General features: G+C 48.7%; 1 protein-coding gene across 3 annotated transcripts in view; it reads right to left on the bottom strand.

The window, feature by feature from the left end:
* The window catches only part of LRRK1 (leucine rich repeat kinase 1), a 99,363-nt gene that overhangs the window by 42,016 nt on the left and 34,799 nt on the right, over nt 1-22,548 (bottom strand). For all 3 annotated transcript variants that reach the window (XM_036232048.1, XM_036232047.1, XM_016154907.2), the window contains 3 exons: nt 13,418-13,589; nt 11,480-11,659; nt 11,025-11,173 (listed from right to left, as the gene is read on the bottom strand). In XM_036232048.1, the coding sequence (XP_036087941.1) occupies nt 11,025-11,173; nt 11,480-11,659; nt 13,418-13,589 (501 nt within the window). The remainder of the gene's footprint in view (nt 1-11,024; nt 11,174-11,479; nt 11,660-13,417; nt 13,590-22,548) is intronic.

Raw genomic sequence — 22,548 nt, 5'->3', positions numbered from 1 at the left:
TAGGCCCAGGCCGAGGGCAGCAGACAGCGTTATGGCTGAACCGTGTTCCTTTCCCCCGAAAGGGGAGGGGAAGTCCTAAGCCCTCAGACCCGAGAACGTGAGCTGAACTAGCAACAGCGTCTCTGCAGAGGTGATGGTTAACACGAGGCCATTCGGGTGGGCCCTCATCCAACGTGACGGGTGTCCTTGCACACACAGGCAGACACATGCGGAGGGAGGAAGTGTGCCAACGTAGTTTAAACCAAACACACACAAAGGAAATATTGCCATAGAAATGAGATGAACGAGAAACCTAGGTGCAGAAACAACTGATAAGGTAAGCTCACGACGGCGCATTGAGCAGTCAGTATGGAACAATGCTGCCTCTGAGGGGCACACTCAAGCTGACACTCTGTGGGGGAACCTTCTGGAAACTGAGCGAGGATTGCACAACTAGGTCTCAGTGACTTTCGCAATGAACGCGCAGCGTTCACGGACCCTCGCAGCACCCGTGGAAAGTCGGGCACAAGTCTGCACATAGAGCCGAAGACAGGCGACCTGTTCAAAGGCAGCAGAGCCAGGCGCGGTACCGTGTGTTAATACAGCCGCAGAAAGGCCGACGCAAGGTCAAAGCCGTTAGGAGAGAGGACCAAGACCCTTAAACAATCCCAGCCCCCAAATACAACCGCGCTAAACCGTTATGTTCCGACCTAGGACAAGCTATGTAAAACAAACAAACAAACAATCAAAAAAAAAAAAACCCAAACAGTAATGAAAATTCAAGAAAAATATGAGAATGTGATAGAGCAAATATGCAAAAAAAAAAAAAAAAAAAAACGAATAAAGGAATTATAATGCTCCCCACTGCAATGACAGTGGAAAATCATCAGATATGAGAGGCTGGAGAGTGAGTTCTGTTTTTATACAGAATGAACTTGCACACGAATTGATTACATTCGGAGTATGAAGGAATAGGATAGTAAGTGGGAAAAAGTAAAAGAAAAAAGCCCCCTATACACCTTATCTCTAGACGAAGGAAAGTAAAAGTAGAAATGAATGATGAAAACGGAATTGAAAGGCGTCCAATTTGATTATTAAACGGGCCCTTTCAAATAATGCTTGGGTAGGAGAGAAAAATCAATTCACGACAGCGGTATATATATATTTTAGAACAACAAAAGCATCACAAATAATGGGGAAAAAAAATGCATAGCTCCGATCAGTTACAAAACAGAGAAGCTGAACCGTTATAAACTAGACCCGCCCCACTTAGCATGGAAAGCTCGAAGAAATGAAGAAAATGAAAACAATTAGACTAAGAATAGAAAAACCAAAATGAAGTAAAAATGAAGAAGTTGGAAGTCAAGCCAATTTGAAGGTCTTTGGGAAAATAATGAAGTTGATAATTAACTGACTAAATAAACATGTAAGAAAATGTACTCTAATCATCTGGGAGTGAAAATGGCAATCTAAAAACCAACACAAAAAGTGATGTTTAAGTTATTTGCTCAGCCACAGCTAAAAACCCAACTAAAAATGTTGAGAAGCAAGATTTATTTACAAAACTAAAAATTCTCAAAGTGACAGAAAAAGAGAAAAATCAAAATAATGTATATGAGCTGAAAAAGCAAACGAACCAAGGAATCACTCCCAAAGGCTCCGAATTCGATGTGTGTGTGTGTGTTTTTTTCAATCAAATCTTTCAAAGAACAAATATTTCCTATGTTACATCAATGGTTCCCTAACAGAGGACTCACTTCATCTCACGAGACAAAACCACTTACTCTGTAAGGGCCATCACAATTTCAGGCCAATGACATGTATGCAAATGGATGCAAAACCTGTAACCAAAGCTTCTCTGATAGAAATCAACAACTGAACCCAAAGATTTAAGTTCTGCCTCTAAGTAGGACCTATACCAAGAAAAAAACTCAGTTGAGATTTAGGGAAACCATCGGCACACTCTTAAAGGAATGTGGTCCTCATTTAACCATCTGAATGCCACAAGGTGTTTAATTCATCACTTTTTCTAAAATTAAAAATAAGTAAATAAGGCTTAAAAAACATGGAGCTTTCCCCCAATAGTATTTTAGTCGTTCCTTTTAAAAACTGGAAGCTTATAAGCTAGTTCCAACTTAGGATTTTTCCAACAGCTATTCGAGAGAGAGAGAGAAAAAAGAAATAAAAATATTATCTCTGCAGCTCACTAAGCGACTTAACGTACTATTCAGGGGAGCCTCAGTTTCCTTAACTTTCAAATAAAGACAAACATTTCTACCTCAGAGGATTGTATAGGGAATTGAAATAGAATGTTTGGCAAAGTACTTCGTTAGCTATGAAGTCCTATGTAAATGGCAGGGAAGTTACTGCCAATATAAAATTTCAAACACCCATCCACCTGTCTGTTCGTCCACCCGTCTGTCTGTCCATCCATCCATCTAATACATCCATCCATTCAACCAACCATCCATCCATCCATCCAATCCATCTACCCATCCATCTGTCCATCCGGTCATCCACCCATCCGCCCGCCCGCCCACCCGCCCATCCATCCACCCACCCACCCACCCATCCATCCATCCATCCATCCACCCACCCATCCACCCATCCACCCGCCCACCCATCCACCCGCCCACCCATCCACCCGCCCACCCAACCATCCATCCATCCATCCATCCACCCACCCACCCACCCACCCACCCACCCATCCATCCATCCATCCATCCATCCATCCATCCATCCATCCATCCATCCATCCATCCAATCCATCTACCCATCCATCCGTCCATCTGGTCATCCACCCATCCACCTGCCCGCCCATCCATCCATCCATCCGTCCGTCCGTCTGTCCGTCCGTCCATCCTGTTCTGGGCTCTACACTGGAGGACAAATACGAGGTGAACAAAACAGACCAAGTTCCCTGCTTTTGAGAAGCTTCCAGGCAAATGGAGAAAGGGACATTAAACAAGGTCGCACAGATGACCTCAGACTTTGGTAAGTGCTGTGACTAAAACGGACAGGAAGCTCCGAGAGACAGACGAGGGCATCTGACCAGGCCCGGGGGTTCAGATGGCCTCCCGCGGATGTCGTGGGGGGCTGAGGTTGGAGGGGGTCTGGGGTCAGGGCGCTTCCTTCTGCCTCTGCGCTGCCCCCCCACAGGCCCGGTGCAGGGACAGCCTCCCCTGCTGCACACATTCCGGATTCTCTCCCCGGTTCCTCCTTCTTACAAATAACAGGGCTGTGGGCGTGTCTGCGGCAATCTTTCGACTTACGTCCTAAAGGTATCTTTCAGAAAGGAAACACCAAATTCAAAACAGTTTGCTGTGAGAAACGAATTTTATAGTTTTTGTCGCATGATGCTGATCACCTTCCGCACACATGGAACCGATTTGTGGAGTCAGAGGCAAGGCGCTGGAGTGCCCGCTTCTCTCTGGCCCTGCCAAGTCTCTTACTCAGCATTCGTATTTATTTTTTGCTTCTTTAATCAGCATGCGACGGCACTTTCAAGTTGTTTTCATTTGAATTTCTGTCATTGCCAATACGGTTGTATATGTTTCCATCCCATGATTTACTGCCTGTGTGTTCTTCTGTGAAAATTAAGTGTTCGTTTCTCGTAACTTTCTACCCACTGACATTGATAAGCAATGCGATGGCAAAAGCCGGGGTTCTGGCTTGGTCACGGCTGGGTCCCCATCACCTAGCCGGCGATCTGTACACATTCAGTTCAATTATCGACTGATAAATAATTGCATTGATGGTCCATTTGGGGTGTACGTTTTTGTCAGTTCTTTTTAAAAAATATTTTCTATTGATTTTCTTTTTCACATTTCTTTCTAATCATATTTTACTATACGTAATTTCAACATATAAATACATTCATCTTATTTCTGATTACATATCCTTGAAATGTAATCATCTCCCTTATATAACTGGAATATACATGCTCTTAAAAACATATTCTAATGAGTTTTCATCGCTTAACTTTTGGTTAAGAATTTTAAGTCTAGAATTCACTTATACCATCATGAATATAATTCTCTATGCTGATAGCCGATAGTTCCGATGACATTTGAGAAATTATATTTCTTCTTTTCTTGTGTTTTCTGGTTTGCGGCATCAGTTGAAATAATAGTCCCACTATTTCTGCGTCTCGATTAATCGTTTTCTCCATTTCAGTTAGAAACGCATGGTTTCTGTGATTTCCGCCGCTTCGCGGGCTGTGTTCAGACGTAGCAGGACGGTCACCACGTAGCAGGACGGTCACCATGAAGGCCCCCCTTGGGCGGCGACCCGGCGATTCGAAGGTGGTGCAAAGCTAACCTGCTTCGTGCCCTTTTCCGGGTCCCAAGGTGCTCTCACCACGGGGACGGAGCCGCTTTTCCCAGCTCAGAGAAACAGCGCGTAAACCGGGCACAGGAGGAGCGGGAAGAATCGGTATTTATAGACTAGAGAAAACCGAGGTGTAGAGTAAGGGCTAAACGCCTCGTCAGGGCGCGAGGAAGGTGGAATCAGCGGAAAGAGGCCCAGAGGAGTCCTGAGTTTGACTTCGTGACTTTTGAAGGGCAGGTGATGGGGTGTCTCCCCCCGCCCCCCACCCCCGAGCCCATGGTGAAAAGGCCAGGCCACCGGCAGAGTCGCTCAGCGCTGCCTCTCCCCTGCCCGGCTCTGCTGCTCCGGGGGCCTGAGTCTGGGACCGTCTGTTCCCACACCCGCTACGTGAGGGACCAAGGAAGTGGCCATGCACGTGGAGATGCCCTTGAACCTGTAACACTCGTGCATAAAACCCTTGGCACCAAAATCCGGGCCTGACCTAGGGCAAGGATGAGCCCCAGAGGCCCTGTGTCCCCCGGGAGAGGCTGCCTGCCCGCGTCGGACGCATCGGGCCCTCTGGGGAGCACGCGGCCCCCACTTGGCCAGGGCCGTCTGTCACTCGCACGGGCCCCGCAAGGCCGAGGCCACGTTTGCTGCCCCCGGTGCCTTCCCGACACCCTGCAAACGTGAGCCTGAGGCCCGGCGGATCGGGGGCGGAGGGGGCCTGCCTCAGCTCTGGGAGCGTGCGGCCACCACGTTCGTGCTGGACACAGGCCCGGCTATCTCAGCGGCGGGCCACCAGGGATTTTTAAGGCACATAAGCCAGAGCTGACCCCGAAAGTGACAGCAACAATAATAAAACGTTCCGTCTACGTTAGCCACCAGATTTGATCTCACTCGGAGACTTTTCAAAGGAAAGTCCTACTTCCCCACACCGGGTTGTTTCAAAACGAATTTCGGCGCCAGCCACTCCTGATGCTCCGCCTGGCCCCCCGCATGCCCCCCAGCCTGGCCTTCTGCTGACGGGGCCCGAGCACGGCTATGCCGGGGCCTGTCAGCCTCTCCTGGCACTTTCTGGGCATGCCCACATCAAAGTCCTGCTGTTTCCCATGGCAACAAAGCAAACATGAACAGGACGTTCACCACGAACACGGGCCGACTCTTGAAACCTTCAGGCCAGGGTTTGGTGCCTTCCAAGAGAGGGGCACGGACAGCCAGGGCCAGGGCGCGGTTTCGGCCAGGCCCCACGTGGCTTTGCCTTTGCTCTTTTAAAAGAGTGTCCCAGACCTCGTGCTGGGGGCTCGTGGACCTTGCCGAGCAAATGCACACAGAGCGGAAGCAGGAAAATCGATGTGGGTTTGTCTGCAGCTCCCCGTTCGCCGTCAGGGGCAGGTAGGTAGGTCCTAGCGGCCTGACAGCCACCAGACGCCTGGCACAGGGGCGCGAGGGAGGGAGCTGAGGCGCCACCGGCCACGGCTTCCGTGGGGGCAGCCGTCACATTAAACAAAACACCAGCTCGCCGCTGGGGAAGGCAGCTCGCAGAGAACGCACGGACCCATGGCGGCCGCTTCGGCAAGGTCACTGCCAAGCACACCAGCCACGTCGCGAGAGTCGTCAGGCCGCAGACACGCGGCACTAAAGCGCCTCAATGTTTTGAACCGGAAGATGCCGGTTCGATCCCACTGGATGCCTGGCACGGTGGGAGGACTCACCTGCGGTTGCTGAGCCATGGCCGGACCCCTCCGGACTCACCCCTCTCTCCACCAGCAGCACGGAGCGAATGTGCCGTCACAGTTCGGAGACCAGGGCGTGGCCAGCACAGGTCCAAGACCAGGGCCACGCCCGCTGCCAGGCGCTTGCTTTTGAAATTCACTTGGATTGGGAAAAAAAAACCCAAAAACCAAAAAAACCACCTGTTTTGGGGAAGCCCAGAGCTTCCCTATGACTCAGGCTTGCTCTGTAATCTCATGTTCTCTCCTGACTCTACCCAAAGGGGCCAAGGGGAAGCAAAAGCAACTCTGTCTTTTTCTGTTGTCTCCTGGCTCGCACACTGTGAGGATCCCTCCCACGCTCTGCGCCTCGCTTGGCAAACGTAGCGACAGTTTACCCGGTCGAAAAGGTCACGGACGCGGGGGCCAACGATTTCCGCTTTTAACCCCGAGCCAAGAAAATCTAAATCACGGTTTTGGAACGACCTTGGGCTCATGCCGGAATCACCTGGGGGAAGTTTTAAAACTACCGATGGGGGGGGGGGTGCGCCCCAGAGATCCGGATTTCAGTGTAGGGTGTGGTCTGGGCGTCGGGGTGTTTAAAAGCTCCCAGGAATTCTAAGGGACCGGAAGCATCACTGATGACATGCCAAAGCTGGCAGGTGCGGCTCAGGGACCGTGAAATGGGGAGAAAGCCCTGAGTTCAGGGGGCTCGAGTTCTGGCTGAGCCTCGCCGTTTAGTATTCACTGTCCTTGGACAAGTCACGAAGTGTCTCTAAGCCTCGACGTTTTCATCTGTAAAACAGATGACTTCTCTGTCGTTCTCACCGAGGTGTGGTGAAGATCAAGTGTGATAAGAAAGCGCTAAGACAAACACCAAGCCATAGGTACATATAAAGGGTGAGATCATGACTATTTCTTTTGCAACATGAGGCCACTATGTAACTAATATTTATGGAGCTCTTACTGTGGGCCACGCCCCGTGCGAAGTGCATGGCTCTTCTCTGTGGAAGATACTTATCCCTGTTTTATAACTGAGGAAAACAACCCAGGCTCGGAGAGGTCACCAATCACAGAAAGAAGAATATCCATATTCTTTAGAAACTAGAAACTGGCAAACATAAGGGAAGAGTAAAAGGAAACCGCACTAAAGGTAACACAAAAAGACCGAAGGGGTAAACCCGCGTGACAGGTCCCGTGCAGTGCGAGTTGAGTGGCTGCCTCAAAGACACACGCTTGGACGGGGTTACACATGGATGCTGTTTGCAAGAAATGCACCTGGGATGAAGAGATACAAATTAACGGACAACTAAAAATAGAGATTTGCGAGAACGTGTACAAGGGTTGACTCAAAGATGAAGACTGTGGCCATGTGAAAGGGAGACACAGCCAATTTGAAAGCAGAAACATCAGCAAAATAAACCCGTTTTTGTTGCAATGAAAATAGGTATTCATGGGCCATAAACCGGGGATCTAGAGCAAAAGCTTGCAGAATCCCGTGAGAGCTACCCAAAAACCAGCAGGAGCAGGGAATACGCATGTACTTACATACGGACATATATGTACGTGTGTTCCAGATTCTGAGGAGAACGTAGCACAAATAGACAGCGCATCACAGACTTAAATGACGCATTCGACAAGCCAAAATTCGGGATCGAAAGCCCGAAATAAATATTCGACTCAGGAAATCGGAAGAAGAGTTACAAGGACAATAGCTAACTAACATCTGTTACCTATTCGGTACTTCCCACGTGCCAGGGGCTGTTATTAGAAGGTGACAAATGTTACCGCGTGTGATTGTCAAGCATCCCTTTGAGACAGGTACTCGCTCGGTTGTTCAGATGAGGAAGCTAAGGCACGGGCAGGCAAGGTAACCGGACGGAGGTCTTTGAGCCGTGAAGCCTGGAGCACGAATTAGACCCAGGAGCTCTCACGCCAGAGACACAAGCCCAGCCATAAAATGCTCAAAGGGGAGAGGTGGAGAAGGCTGGGTACGGACAAACGCTAAAATGAATGACGTGCATACCGTATGACGAGCCTTAAAAGTATGTATTTCATTAATTTAAAAGAATAAATGAAATCTAGCGAGCTCCTGAACAGGACCCCTAGAATATATGCATGCCTGGCTGGTCTGGTTAAGTTTGAAAGAGACAAAGCACGACTGTTCAACATCACAAATGAAAAAGGAAAACATGACCACGGATACAGAAAAAAGCAGCACAGGTAAAATGCAAACGTCACGTTCCACGACGGCACGTTCAAAAATCTAAAATAAATAAATGGATGGATGGCTGTCCGCCGAAAGTTAACTTCGTGAACGGCACGTAAGGGAAAGTAGACAACCTGAATGCACTGGACTTTAAAATACGTCAAGAAATAAAGATGAACTTTCAGCTAATTGACCTTTAACAATGACTATTTCCTAGGAAACTCCTCTAGCCCGTAGCAGTATAAGTTCCCTAAGCCATCTTGTCAATGTAGCATAGCCTTTTACCAAAACCTCACGAAAACAAGAAAAATACAAAATTATAGATCGACTCAGCTATAAATAGAGATACAAAAAAAAAAAAATCGTAAATAAAATATCCGTAGATCAAATGCAACAGGAAGAAAGCCAATTAACATTTATGACAAAAATTAAGACAGGGTCAATGTCGGCGTTCGTTATATCGACAAATTAAGGTAGAAAAGCTGCAGAGATATAGTAGTGCTGCCAAGGGGGGGGTCTGACAACATCCAGAAACCTCTCCTAATAAAAGCTCTAAGCAAAAAGGCACACATGGAAACTACCTAGTAACAACGGCCTATTTACCGAAATTCGATAGCACATCAGGACCAAGAGAGATACAGCTGCTACCAGCATCGTTACTCAACTTTTGAAATGTCTAGTGACACAAATACGATGTGAAATACGTTATATGAATATTAGAAAAGAAGGAACAAACCTGTTTTGAATTTGTCGATGGCTTGGTCAGATACCTAAAAGTCTGGAGGAACTCTCCTAAAAATTGTTAGAATTAATAGGAGGCGTTGGTAAGGGGACTGGATAAACATAAACGACAGAGCTTTCTGCCAGACCGGGAATAACAGGTTGGAGATGAAAACGGAAAAGAATTGTATATATGCTATTCAAATCGTGGCAATGACAATTTAAAGAAGACACAAATAAAACAGGTTCAGGATCTTTATGGAGAAAATGATACAGTGATACAGTATCACTGAAAGAACAGAAATGAGTACCAATAAAGTCACCACCAGAAATGCACGAAACAGAAGAGCGAACATCTAACAGTAGTCAAGGGAGTTTTGGAAAACACATAATGAGTAGGAAACTTGCGTTAACAGGTTGTAAGGCTGAAATGAAATGCCTGTAATAAAAAAAAAAAAAAAAAAAAAGGAATTGCTCAGAATTGATGGGCTGATGGGCTGGGCCAGAACAGAGATCTTCACAATAGAAACAGGTCTAACTAGGGTAAATGACAATTGTGACATTTCAATTCGGAGGCACAAGAAAGCTTTATTTCAAAAATTGTTCTGGCATAACTATCCATCTATGTAGAAGAGATGAAAGCTAGGCTTTCTTCTTCATACCTGGTACATAAATAAAGACCAGAAAAATCAAAGCTTAAAATGTGAGAAATAAAAATGTTACGAGAAACTAGGAGAATGTTGATATAAAACTGAAGTGGAAGTGACCCTCTTCTATGACACAGATGCCACAAAGGAAAAGGGAGACGTAACCGATCATATATTCTTATATCTTTGTTCTTGCAAAAGATGACAGACAAAAGAAAAATAACGGATTGGGGAAAATACTGGCAACATGTATGATAAACAAAGGCTTAAACTCTCCGATATACAAAGAGGCCCCCCACAGTGAGAAGGGAAAGACGAACAACCCTTTAGAAAAAATTATCAACGAACAGGAACAGGCAGAAATGCAAGCAGCTCGTGGAAATAGGAAACGGTGCTCAGTGTTATTAATAATAAAAATGAGGACATTGAAACAGGGAGATGTCACGTTCCCCCCTCGGACAGGCAGAAGTGTGAAGCCTCCTGGACATCTGGTGGTGGCCACGGTGAGGGGACGGAAATTCCCACGTGTTTATGGTGAAGCTGTGACTCGCCGCCGCTTTTTGGGGAAGTGACGCCAAAGCCGTCTACCTTTAAGACGACTCTGAGCCACAGAAGCGAACATCCTAGAAAACCAGACCCTGTGACAAGGAAGCAAAACCCAGAAACCACCCAAACGTCCACCAACAGGACGAGGGCTGAGCCAGCCCAGCCGCATCCGCGCGAACCGATTTAAGGCCCATGTTTAAAAGAACGCGTCGCGGGGACGGTGGCCATGCTTGAGGGAGCCCCGAACCAACGGCTCAAGTTTAAAAAAAGCCAAGTTCAAGGCAACGCTGAGTGACGCGATACCGTTTTCGTTTTTATTTTTTTTTATTAAGATGGAAAAGTAAAACTAAGCCACGAGTTTGTCTCACTTTTCATTTTCATCGAGATGTGACTGACATATAACATTGTGCAAACGTAAGGTGGATGGTGTGTGACTGGGTACACGTGTATGACAAGACGGTCACCACGAACGTGTCAGCCGGTGTCTGCATCACGCCACTTAGCTGCCATTTTTTTTTTTTTTTGTGGTGAGACTATTTAAAACCTATTCTCTCGGAAACTTTCAAGTGTATAATGCAGTGTTATTAATGACCATAACGATGCTGCACATTAGATCTCTAGAACTTATTAGTCTTTTGACTGAATTTATAAATTTACCGCAGCCCCGGCAAACCACCTCCCCCTGCCGCTGTGAGTTTGCGTTCCTCAGACTCCACATATAAGTGAGGCGATCGCGCGGTATTTGTCTTTCTCCGACTCATCCTTCTCGGCACCGCGCCCTCAGGGTCCATCCCTGTTGTCATCCACGGCGGGAGGACGTCCTCCCTCACGGCCGAACACCATTTCACGCGCACACACAGCCCCTCCTCCTCAGCCCCTTATCCGCGGGCGGTGGCCACTCACCATTTTTCCTGAACAGCCGCTGGGCAAGGCGCTGGCTTCGATGAAGTACTTCCTGAGGAGGTGTTTGCTGGGGTCGGGGCTGTCCAGCAGGATGTAGGAGCAGAAGAAGGCTCCGTGCCGTAGCAGGAATATGGCGATGTCTTCATTCCCTAGGGCACGGACGAGGGAAAGCGGAGGGCACCTGAGAGCTGGAACGTGCCGCGGCTGCCGACAGGTGAGCTGGGAAGAGGAAGTGCCGGCTGGCCGCCCCCGGGACTTCCCGCGTGAGCGACGGGACCCGCGTGGGGCTCTGCCCTGCGGAGCGCCTCCCACCTGCCACGGCCGGTGAATCCCCCTGGCAGGGTGAGGAGACGGACGAGGGGACATGCAGACATTTCGAAAACAGGAACAAAGGACAGGATGCCCGGGATCTCGACGGCGCGCGGGGCTCAGGGGCGGGGCTGAGGGCCACCCACCGGACTTGATGGCCGCGTACAGCGGGAGGCGCACGATGACCGGGAACTCGTTCTTCCTGACGGCGCAGCTCTCGGGGTCGGCGCCGTGTGTCAGCACCAGCAGCTTCACCAGCCCCAGGTGTCCTCGCTGGCAAGCCAGGGCCAGCATCCAGTTCAGCAGCCGCTGGGGGCTGCCGGAGCCTGGCGGGACAGGAGAGCGCAAAGGGGCCGTCACCGGAGGACGCGGACCATCCCCACTCTGACCTCGGCCCCCCGGACCCACGTCCAGCCGAACGCCACTTGGCAAATTGACCGTGTCTTCTGGAACGGTCCGTCCGAATAGCGTGTGACATTCCCCGTCTCATTTCAAACGCGCCTGTTCATCGGACAGCGCCCCGGGAGGAAAAGCAGTATTTAAAGCAGCATACGACGTGACCGTCACTGAATAAAGAATGAATGTGTGGAGGGAAGATGAGGAGGAGGTGTCACCTCTGGGGCGTGGGACTCTGAACACACCCCTCGCCTCTGTCCCCGGCCCTAGCCCTGACCTCGTCCCTGGAGCAGCATTACTCTCGGGGGACACACACAGTTTAGAGTTAACATTTTAGCTGTGTGATCTCGGACACATTTCTCAACCTCTCTCTGACTCGGTTTACCCACCGGTCAAATGTGAATGATGACGTCCACCCTCCCAGGTCTCACGCCAGGATTATATGACATAATGCATGACGAGTGGCCGCCGTACCTCGCTAAGCTACGTCGCTACGTTCTTAGAGGGCTGACGCTCGTTTGCGTTGCTAAAGTGTCTGTAATCTTCATGTGTGATTTTCATGAGTCTAAGAAAAGCCTTCGAAGAAAGATACAGACCTCCCTCTACCACCTGAAACTGAGACTTACTCCTTGAAAGAACCGCCCGCTTAGTTCGAGGATGAGCTAGCGCTTTGTGCATTGAACGGTATCTTCAAGTTCAAAGTGCCTCAACGTCTTTGGGAAGTAGCGGCCGTGGGAAAGTGACCTCATCTCCCGCGGTGACACTCCCCAACTGCATCGTGACACCGTCCTGTTCCCAGAAGCGGAAAGTCCCCAGGAACCATGTCCTCCCAAGGACCGAGAGTGACCCGTCCCCCCACAATGGGAGGTGGAGCAGGACACAGGGGTGAGGCTGAGATGGCAGGAACTGAACTCCTGCCCATACGGCAGCCGGCCGAGCACCTGGGCCGCAGCGGGGGGCTGAGCCAACGTCTCTTCTGCCTCCTCCTCTGAGAAGTAAAATCAGCAATTCAAAGGAGGCGGCACAGGATCAGAAGTCTCAGGGGACAGGTGCTACTCTCACAGCCAAACTTTTAATATGAAGAAACTAAAACTCCGAGAGATTTGGGGGCTCGCTGAAGGTCCCGCAGTCGGTAAATGGCCAAGTCAGGACTTGAGCCTTGCTTTGGCGAAAGCCAGGGGGTGGTGCTCTCTCGACCCCACAAAACCTTCCGCGACCCTCCGTGTGTTCTCTGAGACCCGAGTAACGGTGGATACACATCTTCGCGCGTATGTCAAAACCCATAGACTACACAACCGTCAACTATGAACGTTAGTCAGTCATCATGTATCAATGTCAATAATTGTTTCATCGGTTGTAACGAATGTACCACACTCGCACAAAAGAGAAACTGTTGGGGCGGGGTATGGGACTTCTCTGTATTTTCCCATCAATTTTTCTGAAAGCCTAAAACTGTTTTAAAAGGTAAAGTCTATTAATTAAAAAAAAACACATGGACCCATATTGTTTTGGACCTACCTCATGAGGGGGAGGGAGTGGGGTGTGGGGGGTGGTGTTGCCCGCGGAGCTCGTGATTGGCAGACGTGTAAAGTGACACGCATTTTGGGGTGCGGCCCCCCACGTGCCTGATTCCGAGGACAAGGGTGGCCCCCCGGGAGGCGGTGAAGAGCTCTCGCCCCGGGCTTTACCTGGCAGAGACTCGAGTAATTCGTGCGCGACGTCCGTGTGCCCGAAGTGCGCGGCCACCACGGCCGCGTTGTCGTCGGTGGGCTCGGTCGGGAGCTGCACCTGCCTCTCGGTGAGAAGGTACCGGACGGTCTCCAGGTCCCCGTAGGCGGCCGAGATGCTCAGAAGCCGGCCCTGGAGAAGAGAGAACAGGAATGAGACCTCCGTGAGACAAGCCTGCTGGGCGTCGCCAAGGCAACCAACTCCAAAATGCTCGTGATGTCCATGGGCCAGGCTGGAGCCTCGCTGTCCGGGATGACGCCACCGGCCACATGTGGGGGACTTGCAGTGTGGCCCGTGCAAAGCGAGAGGCGGTGAAGGTGTAAAAATCACATTCGATTTCAAAGACGTAGCACAAAAACAGGTAAAGCATCTTATCAATTATTTTTATACTGATTACAAGTTGAAATGATCTCTGATGTATTGGGGTCAAATGAAACGGATTACTGAAAGTTCACCTTTTTCTGTTTAGTTTTTTAATGTGACTACTAGAAAATTTGATGTTATCAACGCGGCTGGCGTTTTATTTCTTTGGGACAGAGCCGCGCCCAGGCATAAGCTTCGCGAGGATGGGGACGGCGAGGGTCCCCCCACCTAGCACATGGCTGTTGCTCACACCCCGTCTGACATGTGTCATGTGGGCCTCAGGAAGAAGGGGCATCGGGGAGTCTCTGAAGGACCAGCCTGCAAGTGATTCATGACGGAAGTGATTTGTGGCAGAGGAGGGGACTCCATGGGCCTGAAACCAGGGACGAAGATCTTTCGGCAACATGCAGTGGGACTCTTAGCTTGGCGGCCCGGAGGGAAAGGTCAGGGCGAGCCGACCTGAGCCCGAGCTGCTGCATGTTCCAGCCACTCAGGCGTGCGGAGGCTCTGAGGGGCAGGCAGCATGTAACCCGTGAGCAAGGACATGCAGGTTCAGTGTGACTTTGTGACTTGTCCAAGGTCACACAGCCGTTAAGTGGCTGTCACAGGCTGACTGGAGACATGGCTTGGGTTTTCACAGGCTCCCTGGATACTCAGATGGGGGCTGGGCGGGTGGCCGCAGTGTCTGACTGTATCACTGCGACTTTTAAGTCCTCCTTGAACTTGAGCTTCAGCACTGTCCACGGAGGCAGGTGCAGAACTCAGGCTGGAAAGAGGTCATCGGTACGATGCCAACAACATTTACGGAGGACCTACTGCGTGCGAGAGGCTGGGCTGAGCGCCGAGGATGCCAAGTGTGTGATTCCTGGCCTCCATGAGTTTACGATTAAGTCTGAGTCACGCATCTGCATAAAGCGGACATGAGCAAGCATATTTTGCTTGCTGAATCATTTAGAAGACAAGCGTCTTAGGAGACCGCTTTAGGGTGAGAGGGTCCATGGATCCCCAGGGACGGAAGCTGATATTTATCAAGCCCCCACCCCGCGCCAGATGGCGCGCTGAGTATTTATTTACATGGTCGCATTTAGTCCTGGAAGCAGGAAGGTATTGTGTCTGCGCCTCGCATCGGCGGGCGAGGAAGCGGAGCCCGGCCCGTGGGTAAGGACTTTGTAGTCGGCAGAAGGATCCAGGATGGACTAGGAGTCCGTCTAGCTCCAAATCTCATGCTCTCTCCATTCCGCCCAAGACTTGCTAGGAAATTTAGGACCTGGAGGGAGGCTTGGGTTTTCTGTAAGTGGAGAGAATGGATTGGTGATAGGACAGGTACGGGAAGGGGCAGTCGAAGGGACTGAGATCGTTTGGAGGGCAGTAGAGTCGTGCGGTCAAGAAAGACCACTGGCTGGCCACTCTGCCCGGGGGGGGGGGGCGTGGCCCCACCGTTCCAGGAAATCGTGCAGAAAAGCCACGGGGATCGGGGCGATGATGCCCTGCAGACGGCGACAGCTGTCGCGACTCTGGCCAGGTAGAGGCTGGGAGGCTCCATCCTCGCAAGGCAGGAGGTGATATCACAGGGGCCAGCCCGAGGCCAAGAGGCAGCTGCAGGCCCAGCAAGGTCGTTGCTGGGCCTCTGGCTAGAGACGGCCCACGGGCTCTGTAGCATACGCTGATTTTGATTCGAACGGCGCGGATAAGTATAAAACAGTAAGGAGGATGCCTCCTAGCCCCCCTGCAGGGGAAACCACTCTCACGCAGCCTTCTGTGGGTAATCCCACAGGAAACCAAACACCCCCCCATTTCATTCATTATAACTTTTTATTAGCATGTGACAAACATAGGGAAAAGTTCAAAAATTACGTGTTCAGTTTCATGAACACACCTACGTAATAAGCACCTAGACCGAGAAACAGGTTACCTGTGCCCAGAAGCCCCCGCCTGCCCCCTTTTACCCACTGCCCTATCGAGAGTAACCCCTCTTGACTTCTAACATCGCAGATGCCCATTTTTAAACATCCTAAATGTAGAATCATACTTCACGCTCTTTGAACTTCCTCTGACATCACTGGAGAGTCACCGGAACTTGCAGAGACAGGACTGTGAGGACTTATGTCCCCTTCGGGTCCCCCCCAAAGGGAGCATCTTATCTCACTGCAGTTCAAAGACCAAGACCAGTAATTCGATGTCGGGATGACGTGTGCATCTAGCATGGCATTTCATCTCACGCGTAGATTTGTGTGACCCCCACGATCAAAACCCAGAATCACCCCCTCGCGGTGGAGCTCGCCCTTGACTTACCCTTTCATGATCACACTCGCCTTTCCCTCCCCGGCCAGCCCTGACGCTTGACGGCCGCTAATCTCTCTTCCATCTCTATCGCTTTGTCATTTTATGTTCTATAAATGGAATCATACGGAATGTGACCCTTCGAGATTGGTTCCCCACCCCTGCACTCAGCATGATGCCCTTGAGATGCCTCTGGGTCGCTGGGAATTTAATAGCGCCTCTTCATTGCTTAGCGGCGTCCCAAGGTAAGTTTAACCAGTCGCCTGCTCGCAGTTTTGGGTTGAATCCAGTTTTGGGCCATTAAAAATAAAGCTGCTGTGAACAGTCATGCACTGGGTTTTGTGTGTACAGAAGTTTTCATGTCTCTAGGATAAATGTTCAGGAGAGAAATCGCTGGGTCATAATGTAAGTGCATTTTTAGTTATTGAAGAAACTGCTGAACTATATCCTGAGTGCTTGGGCCAGTCATTATTCTGACCAGTCATGTATCAGATCACTTCCCTTGAGATAATTCTCGTTGGAATGTTGTATTATCACTATTTTCTTTTATTTTAGCTGACCTAACAGATGTGCAGTGACCTTAATTTGAATTTCCCGAATAAAGAATGATGTTAAACTTCTTTTCATGGGCTTATTTGCCACCTGCATATACTCTTCCACAAAATACTTCTTTAATCATTTCATACATTTTCCGAGTGGACTGCTTGCTTTTTAATGGGTATGCGCCCAGCGAAAGAGCTACGAACTATGTGGGGGAAAAATGGTACGACCGAGAGAAGAAAAACTACATAAATCCCCAGTAGAGTTGGAGACTTCAAAACTCCCTCCCTCTGATGGAACGACTCGACAGAAAATCGGCGAGGACACAGGAGAGCTCAAGGCCACCATCAACCCGCAGGATCTAACTGATGTTTACAAAACACATTCTATCAAACAAAAGCAGAGTGTTTTCTTTTCATGAGTCCACAGAACATATATCAAGACAGACCACACCTAGGTCGTAAAACAAACCTCAGAAATTTTAAGGAATTGAAATCACATAGACTATATTGTCTAGCAGCGAGGCAGTTTCCAGGGTTCTGTTGTTGTAAACACGATCACGATGTATTTTTCAAATACATCTGTAGGGGTAAGTTCCTAGTAGTAGTTTTGCTGTGTCAAATCAAAAAATTTCTAGTTAAGATGGAGAAACAGTGTGCTCGCCTCCTCCCATGACCATTTCAAAATTACAACGGAACTACAGAACAACCGTCATTGAGAACTGCCTGCAGTCTGGATGCACAGAAGTCCTATAAGTAAGGACATACAGAAAAGGCCACCTCGAGACTCACAGGAGGGGCGGAGGCCGGGGAATAGGCTCTCCCACACCTGCGTGTGGTGGTTGAGAATCCGGAGGGATGTCTCAGCTGCAGAGGTCCCCCCAGAGGACCAAGGGGTCCCAGCCCCACATTGGGCTCACCAGGCCAGGATTCTAGTGCCAGGAAGAGGAGTCCCTACAACTTCCGGCTGTGAAAACCAGCAGGGATGGTGGCTGAGTGGCAGAGGGAGGCTGGAGCTCCAGGCGTTTCTATTAAAGGGCCTGCACGGACTCACTGCTGAAGGACTCGCTCGCTCTGAGCTCCAGCACTGGAGAGGCAGCTTGAAAGGTGTCAGGGACTCACGGGGAGTTGCCAAGGTGTCTGGCTTCGGGCTGAGGGCTGCAGGGGCAGCTTTCTCCCAGACAGAAGCACTACTGACAAAAAGACAGAGGCTGTGGTCTCTTTCTTGAGCCCTCCCCCCCTCCCAGCGTGCGGACACACGTGGGTGTCACATCTGCATCTCTATCCATCCACCTGGCTGACGCCGCGTGCCCTGCCCAGGTGCTTCCCCGAGGCCCCGCCCCTCCCAAGGTGTGGGCCTGCCCGAGCTGCTTCCTCTGGCTTTTCCACACAAACGGCCTGTCTCAGCTGATGCTGTGGGATTTCCTAAAGTCTCTCGAAGGTTCATAAACCCCATACAAGCAGTATCTGGCCTCGGTGTGCCTCATTCCTCCTGCCAAGCAGCCCCAAGCCTGGGACGAGTAGCAGCCAGCCTCAGTTCGCAGCTTAGCCTCTCCCAGGCGCCTCCTAGCCCAGCATATGTGGCAACCACCAGCAGATCACTTTGTAGCTCATACCAAGTGGCCCCAGGCAGGGCACAAGCAGTGGTTGACCTTAGCCTGCACAGGAGCCCCTCCCGAAGGTCCTAGAACTAACACACTCAGAAGCCAGCTCAGACCACACTAGGGCACCGCCCAACCACCTCCGTGAATGACACACCCAAAGGGCAGACTGGGCAGGCACCAGAGCCCTGCGAAAGAGAAGCCTGCTCTGTGGGGTCAGCCCCTGCACAATGGCTCCTCCACTGTGGTCGTGACTGGTCCTCACGTCCCATCGGCCTGAGGATTAATCCCTCCCATTGACGTGCAAAAGCAATTCAGGCTCGAGTACAACAGGAGAGCACACACAACCCACACAGAGGACACGCTTGGAGAGTCTGGCTCAGGTGGCCAGGGAGACTGTGCCCCTGGGCCTCACAGGACGCCTGCTACCTAAGGCCACTCTGCTAAGACCAGGAGACACAGCAGCCCTACCTGACACTTAGAAACCAACACAGGGAGGCAGCCGAAATGAGGAGACCAAGAAACACGTCCCAAACAGAAGAAGAGAATGAAAAAATAGCTAAACAAAATAGAGACACCTAGCCCACCCGACGCGGAGTTCGAAACACTGGTTATGTGAATGCTCGATGATCGCAGTGAGAACCTCGACAAAGAGATTGGAAATATAAAAATGGAGAAAGAAAACATAAAAAAAAAAAAAAACACAACCAGTCAGGAATGAAGAATATCGTAACTGAAAATAAGAATATCTTAGGAGGAATCGGCATTAGGTGAAACAGAGGGTCGAATCAGCGATTTAGAAGATGAGGCAGCAGAAAGCACCCGATTAGAACGACACCAAGAAAAAGAGAATCCATAACAATGATAATAGTTTAGGGACCTCTGGGACGACATCCGGGACACCAGCGTTCACGACACCGGGGCACCGGAAGATGGAGAGAGAGCGAGGAACTGAAAATCTATTTGAAGAAATAAGGATGGACAACCTCTGTAATCTGGTGAGGGAAACAGATGTACAAGCCCAGGGAATCAGAAAGCCCCAAACAAGACGAACCCAAAGAGGCCCACGCCAAGACATATCCTAATTAAAATGCCAAAAGTTAAAGACAAAGAGAAACTCTTAAAAGCAGCAAGGGAAAAGCAATTTGTTACCTACAAGGGAGCTCCCATAAGACTGTCAGCTGATTTCTCAGAAGAAGCTTTGCAGCCAGAAGGAACTGGCATGAAATATTCAACGTGATGGAAAGTGAGGACCCACAACTGAGAGTGCTCTACCTAGCGAAGCTTTCGTTTAGAATCGAAGGTCAGATGAAGAGCTTCTCAGACAAGGAAAAGCTAAAGGAGTTCATCGCCGTCAAGCCAGTGTTACAGGAAATGCTGGAGGGGCTTCTTTAAGAAGAAGAAGAAGAAAGAAAAAAAATATATGAATATTGAAATGGAAATAACTACATATCTATCAGCTTTAGATGTAAATGGATTAAATGCGCCAATCAAAAGCTATAAGGCTGCCTCCCTGTGTTGGTTTCTAAGTGTCAGGTAGGGCCGCTGTGTCTCCTGGTCTTAGCAGAGTGGCCTTATGTAGCAGGCGTCCTGTGGGGCCCAGGGGCACAGTCTCCCTGGCCACTTGAGCCAGATTCTCCAGGCGTGTCCTCTGTATGCCACCTATAAAAGACTCACTTCTGATCGAAAGACACACACAAACTGAAAGTATAGGGCTATAGAAAACACGTCTCGAAAATGGAAACAGACAGACAAAACAGACTTTAAAACAAAGGCTATAACAGGAGATGAAAGAGGACCCAGAATCGCCTGAAGAAACCCAAAATGCTGATTCAAAATGACATATGTTCATCCATATGTTCCTTGCGTCATTATTTACAATGGCCAAGATGTGGAAGTAACCTAAGTGTCCGTCAATAGGTAGATGGACAAAAAGTGGTAATACATGCAGTGGAATATTACGCAGCCATGAAGAATCAAGTCTTGCCATCTGCAACAACATGGATGGACCTAGAGAGTGTTATGCTGAGTGAAAAAAGTCAGAGGAAAACAAAAGCCATATGACTTCGCTTACGTGTGAAATCTAAAAAACAAAATATATGAACAAACAAAATAGAAACAAACTCGTAGATACGGAGAACATTTTGATGGTTGCAAGATTGAGGGGATGGTTCAGGAGGGGAAGGGATTAAGAAGAACGAATTGGCAGTTACAAAATCGTCATGGGGTGTAAAGTATATCATAAGGGATAGTCAATAATATTGTAATGACTATGTACGGGTGTCAGATGGGTACTGGATTTATCAGGGTGATCACTTTGGGAATTCAGGCACTGTACACCTGAAACTAATACAATATTGAATGTCAACTATTTTTGAAAAATGAAAAAATTATTTTAAAAAAGAGGAAGAAATTTAAAATTTTGATAACCGACAACAAACTGCCTTCCACAAAGGCTGCATAAATTCACATTTCTACAATATTAAATAATGCGTGATTTCCCATATCTTTGCTGCTGTTTAGCTACTGTTTAGTCTCAAAAGTTAAAAAATGCTGTTTCATTTTGTTGCTTTTCTAGAAGTATTAACGAAGTTGAATAACTTTGCATATGTGTACTGCATATTTGAATTTCTGTGAGTGTGTGTGTGCGTGTGTGTTTGTGTGTTTGTGTGTGTGAGTGTGTGTGTGCACATGCGCCCAGTCACAGGCCTTGTCATTTTCATTCATGGCCCTGTTTCTGTCTACCCTTGGGAGTAGGCAGTGCTGGCCTCATCGAAGGAACTGGGGTGTGCACCCTCTTTCTCTGGTCGAGTGAGCACAGTATTTTGGAGAACGTACCAGTGAAACCATGTGAATCTAAAACTCTGTCAGAAGGTTTTAAATTATTAGTTTATTTCCTTCACGGTTATAGGATGATTCATAACTTCTGCTTCTGTTTTTATTTTATTTTTTTTTAGTTTTGGGAAGTTGAATTTTCTTGGTTTGTCCATTTCATTTAGATGTCCAAGTATTTTGGCATAAAGTTGTCCATAAAACTCTCTTATTATTATTGTTTTGATATCTGTACTGATGGCTTCTTTCATATTCTTGATAAGTTTATTACTTCTCTTTTTAATCAACCATTCTCACCAAAGAGCTTTTACATTTTTCTAGTCTTTTCGAAGAACCAAATTTTCAATTCATTGGTCTACTCCACTTCTATGCTTTGTTTTCTAGTTCTGCTTTTGTTTTTATAACCTCGTCTATTCCATTTTCTGTAGGCTCACTTTGCTCTTGTCCGTATCCTGTCATATTGATTTGAAATGAGGACAATTATTTGTCGCTCAAGAACAACAGCCATATTCCTACTCAGTTTGCCACGAATCTTCGACTCTTATTTACTGTATGCTTTTGGGACTAAAGTTTTCACATTTTTATGGAAACACAGATTTATCCATCCTTTTCTTCAACATCTCCTCAAAGTCCAACCAGATGAGATTTTTAGAAATAATAACCCCGTTCACCCAAGGCAGCCCTGCTAACGAATGTGTGAGTGGGCCAAACCGTGGAAGTACAAGCACATCCCTACTTGGCATGCCAGGCTCCGTCTGCTGAGCACAGCCCTCCCTATGGGAGGCCGCCAGATGCCCACCCGAGGGGCCCATGGCCCTGACCTGCTATGTGTGCAGCCCAGCTCTGTACTGAAGGGTGGTCCTTAGCTATTCCTCTGTGAATTCACAACTGGAGGAATCCAAAATGCCCTCCCCTCAATAATTCCCAAGCATGTCGTATTTGTCCCCTCATCTCAAAAGACTTTTGAACTTTTGAGAACAGGCTGGTGGTTTTGGAATTGAATTATTTCTAACTACTAGCTAAATGGACACCTGTTGAAACTATGCCACTAAAAGTAAGGCAAATAAAACGTCACAAATGCTTCCGGGAGAACAGCCAACAAGAAGCTCACAGGGTTGATCTCTACCAGCTTTTGGGAAAGATTGGCATGTGTTTCAAAACTTTAAAAATGTTTATACCCGCATTCACAACTCCCGTGAACCCTTGCTAAGATACCCTTACAGTAAGAAAAGAATTAGGCAAAAACATTCAATACGGTATTATTTATATTAGTAAAAAATCAGAAATAACCCAAAGAGCCCACCAAATGGAACAGCCGGGCACGTTACGGTCTCTCCACTGGATGAAATATCACGCGACCTCTGAAGGAGATGCAGAGAAGGAATTGGTGCTCGTGCAGAGCATAAACTCCCTGTCTACTCTTGGTAGTAGGTAGTGCTGGCCTCATCGAAGGAACTGGGGTGTGCACCCGCTTCC

Source organism: Rousettus aegyptiacus, unplaced genomic scaffold (genome assembly GCF_014176215.1).
Source record: "Rousettus aegyptiacus isolate mRouAeg1 unplaced genomic scaffold, mRouAeg1.p scaffold_m13_p_14, whole genome shotgun sequence".
Taxonomy (NCBI): Eukaryota; Metazoa; Chordata; class Mammalia; order Chiroptera; family Pteropodidae; genus Rousettus; species Rousettus aegyptiacus.
Note: the sequence above shows the minus strand (reverse complement) of the source record. Positions and strands in the feature narration are given on the sequence as shown.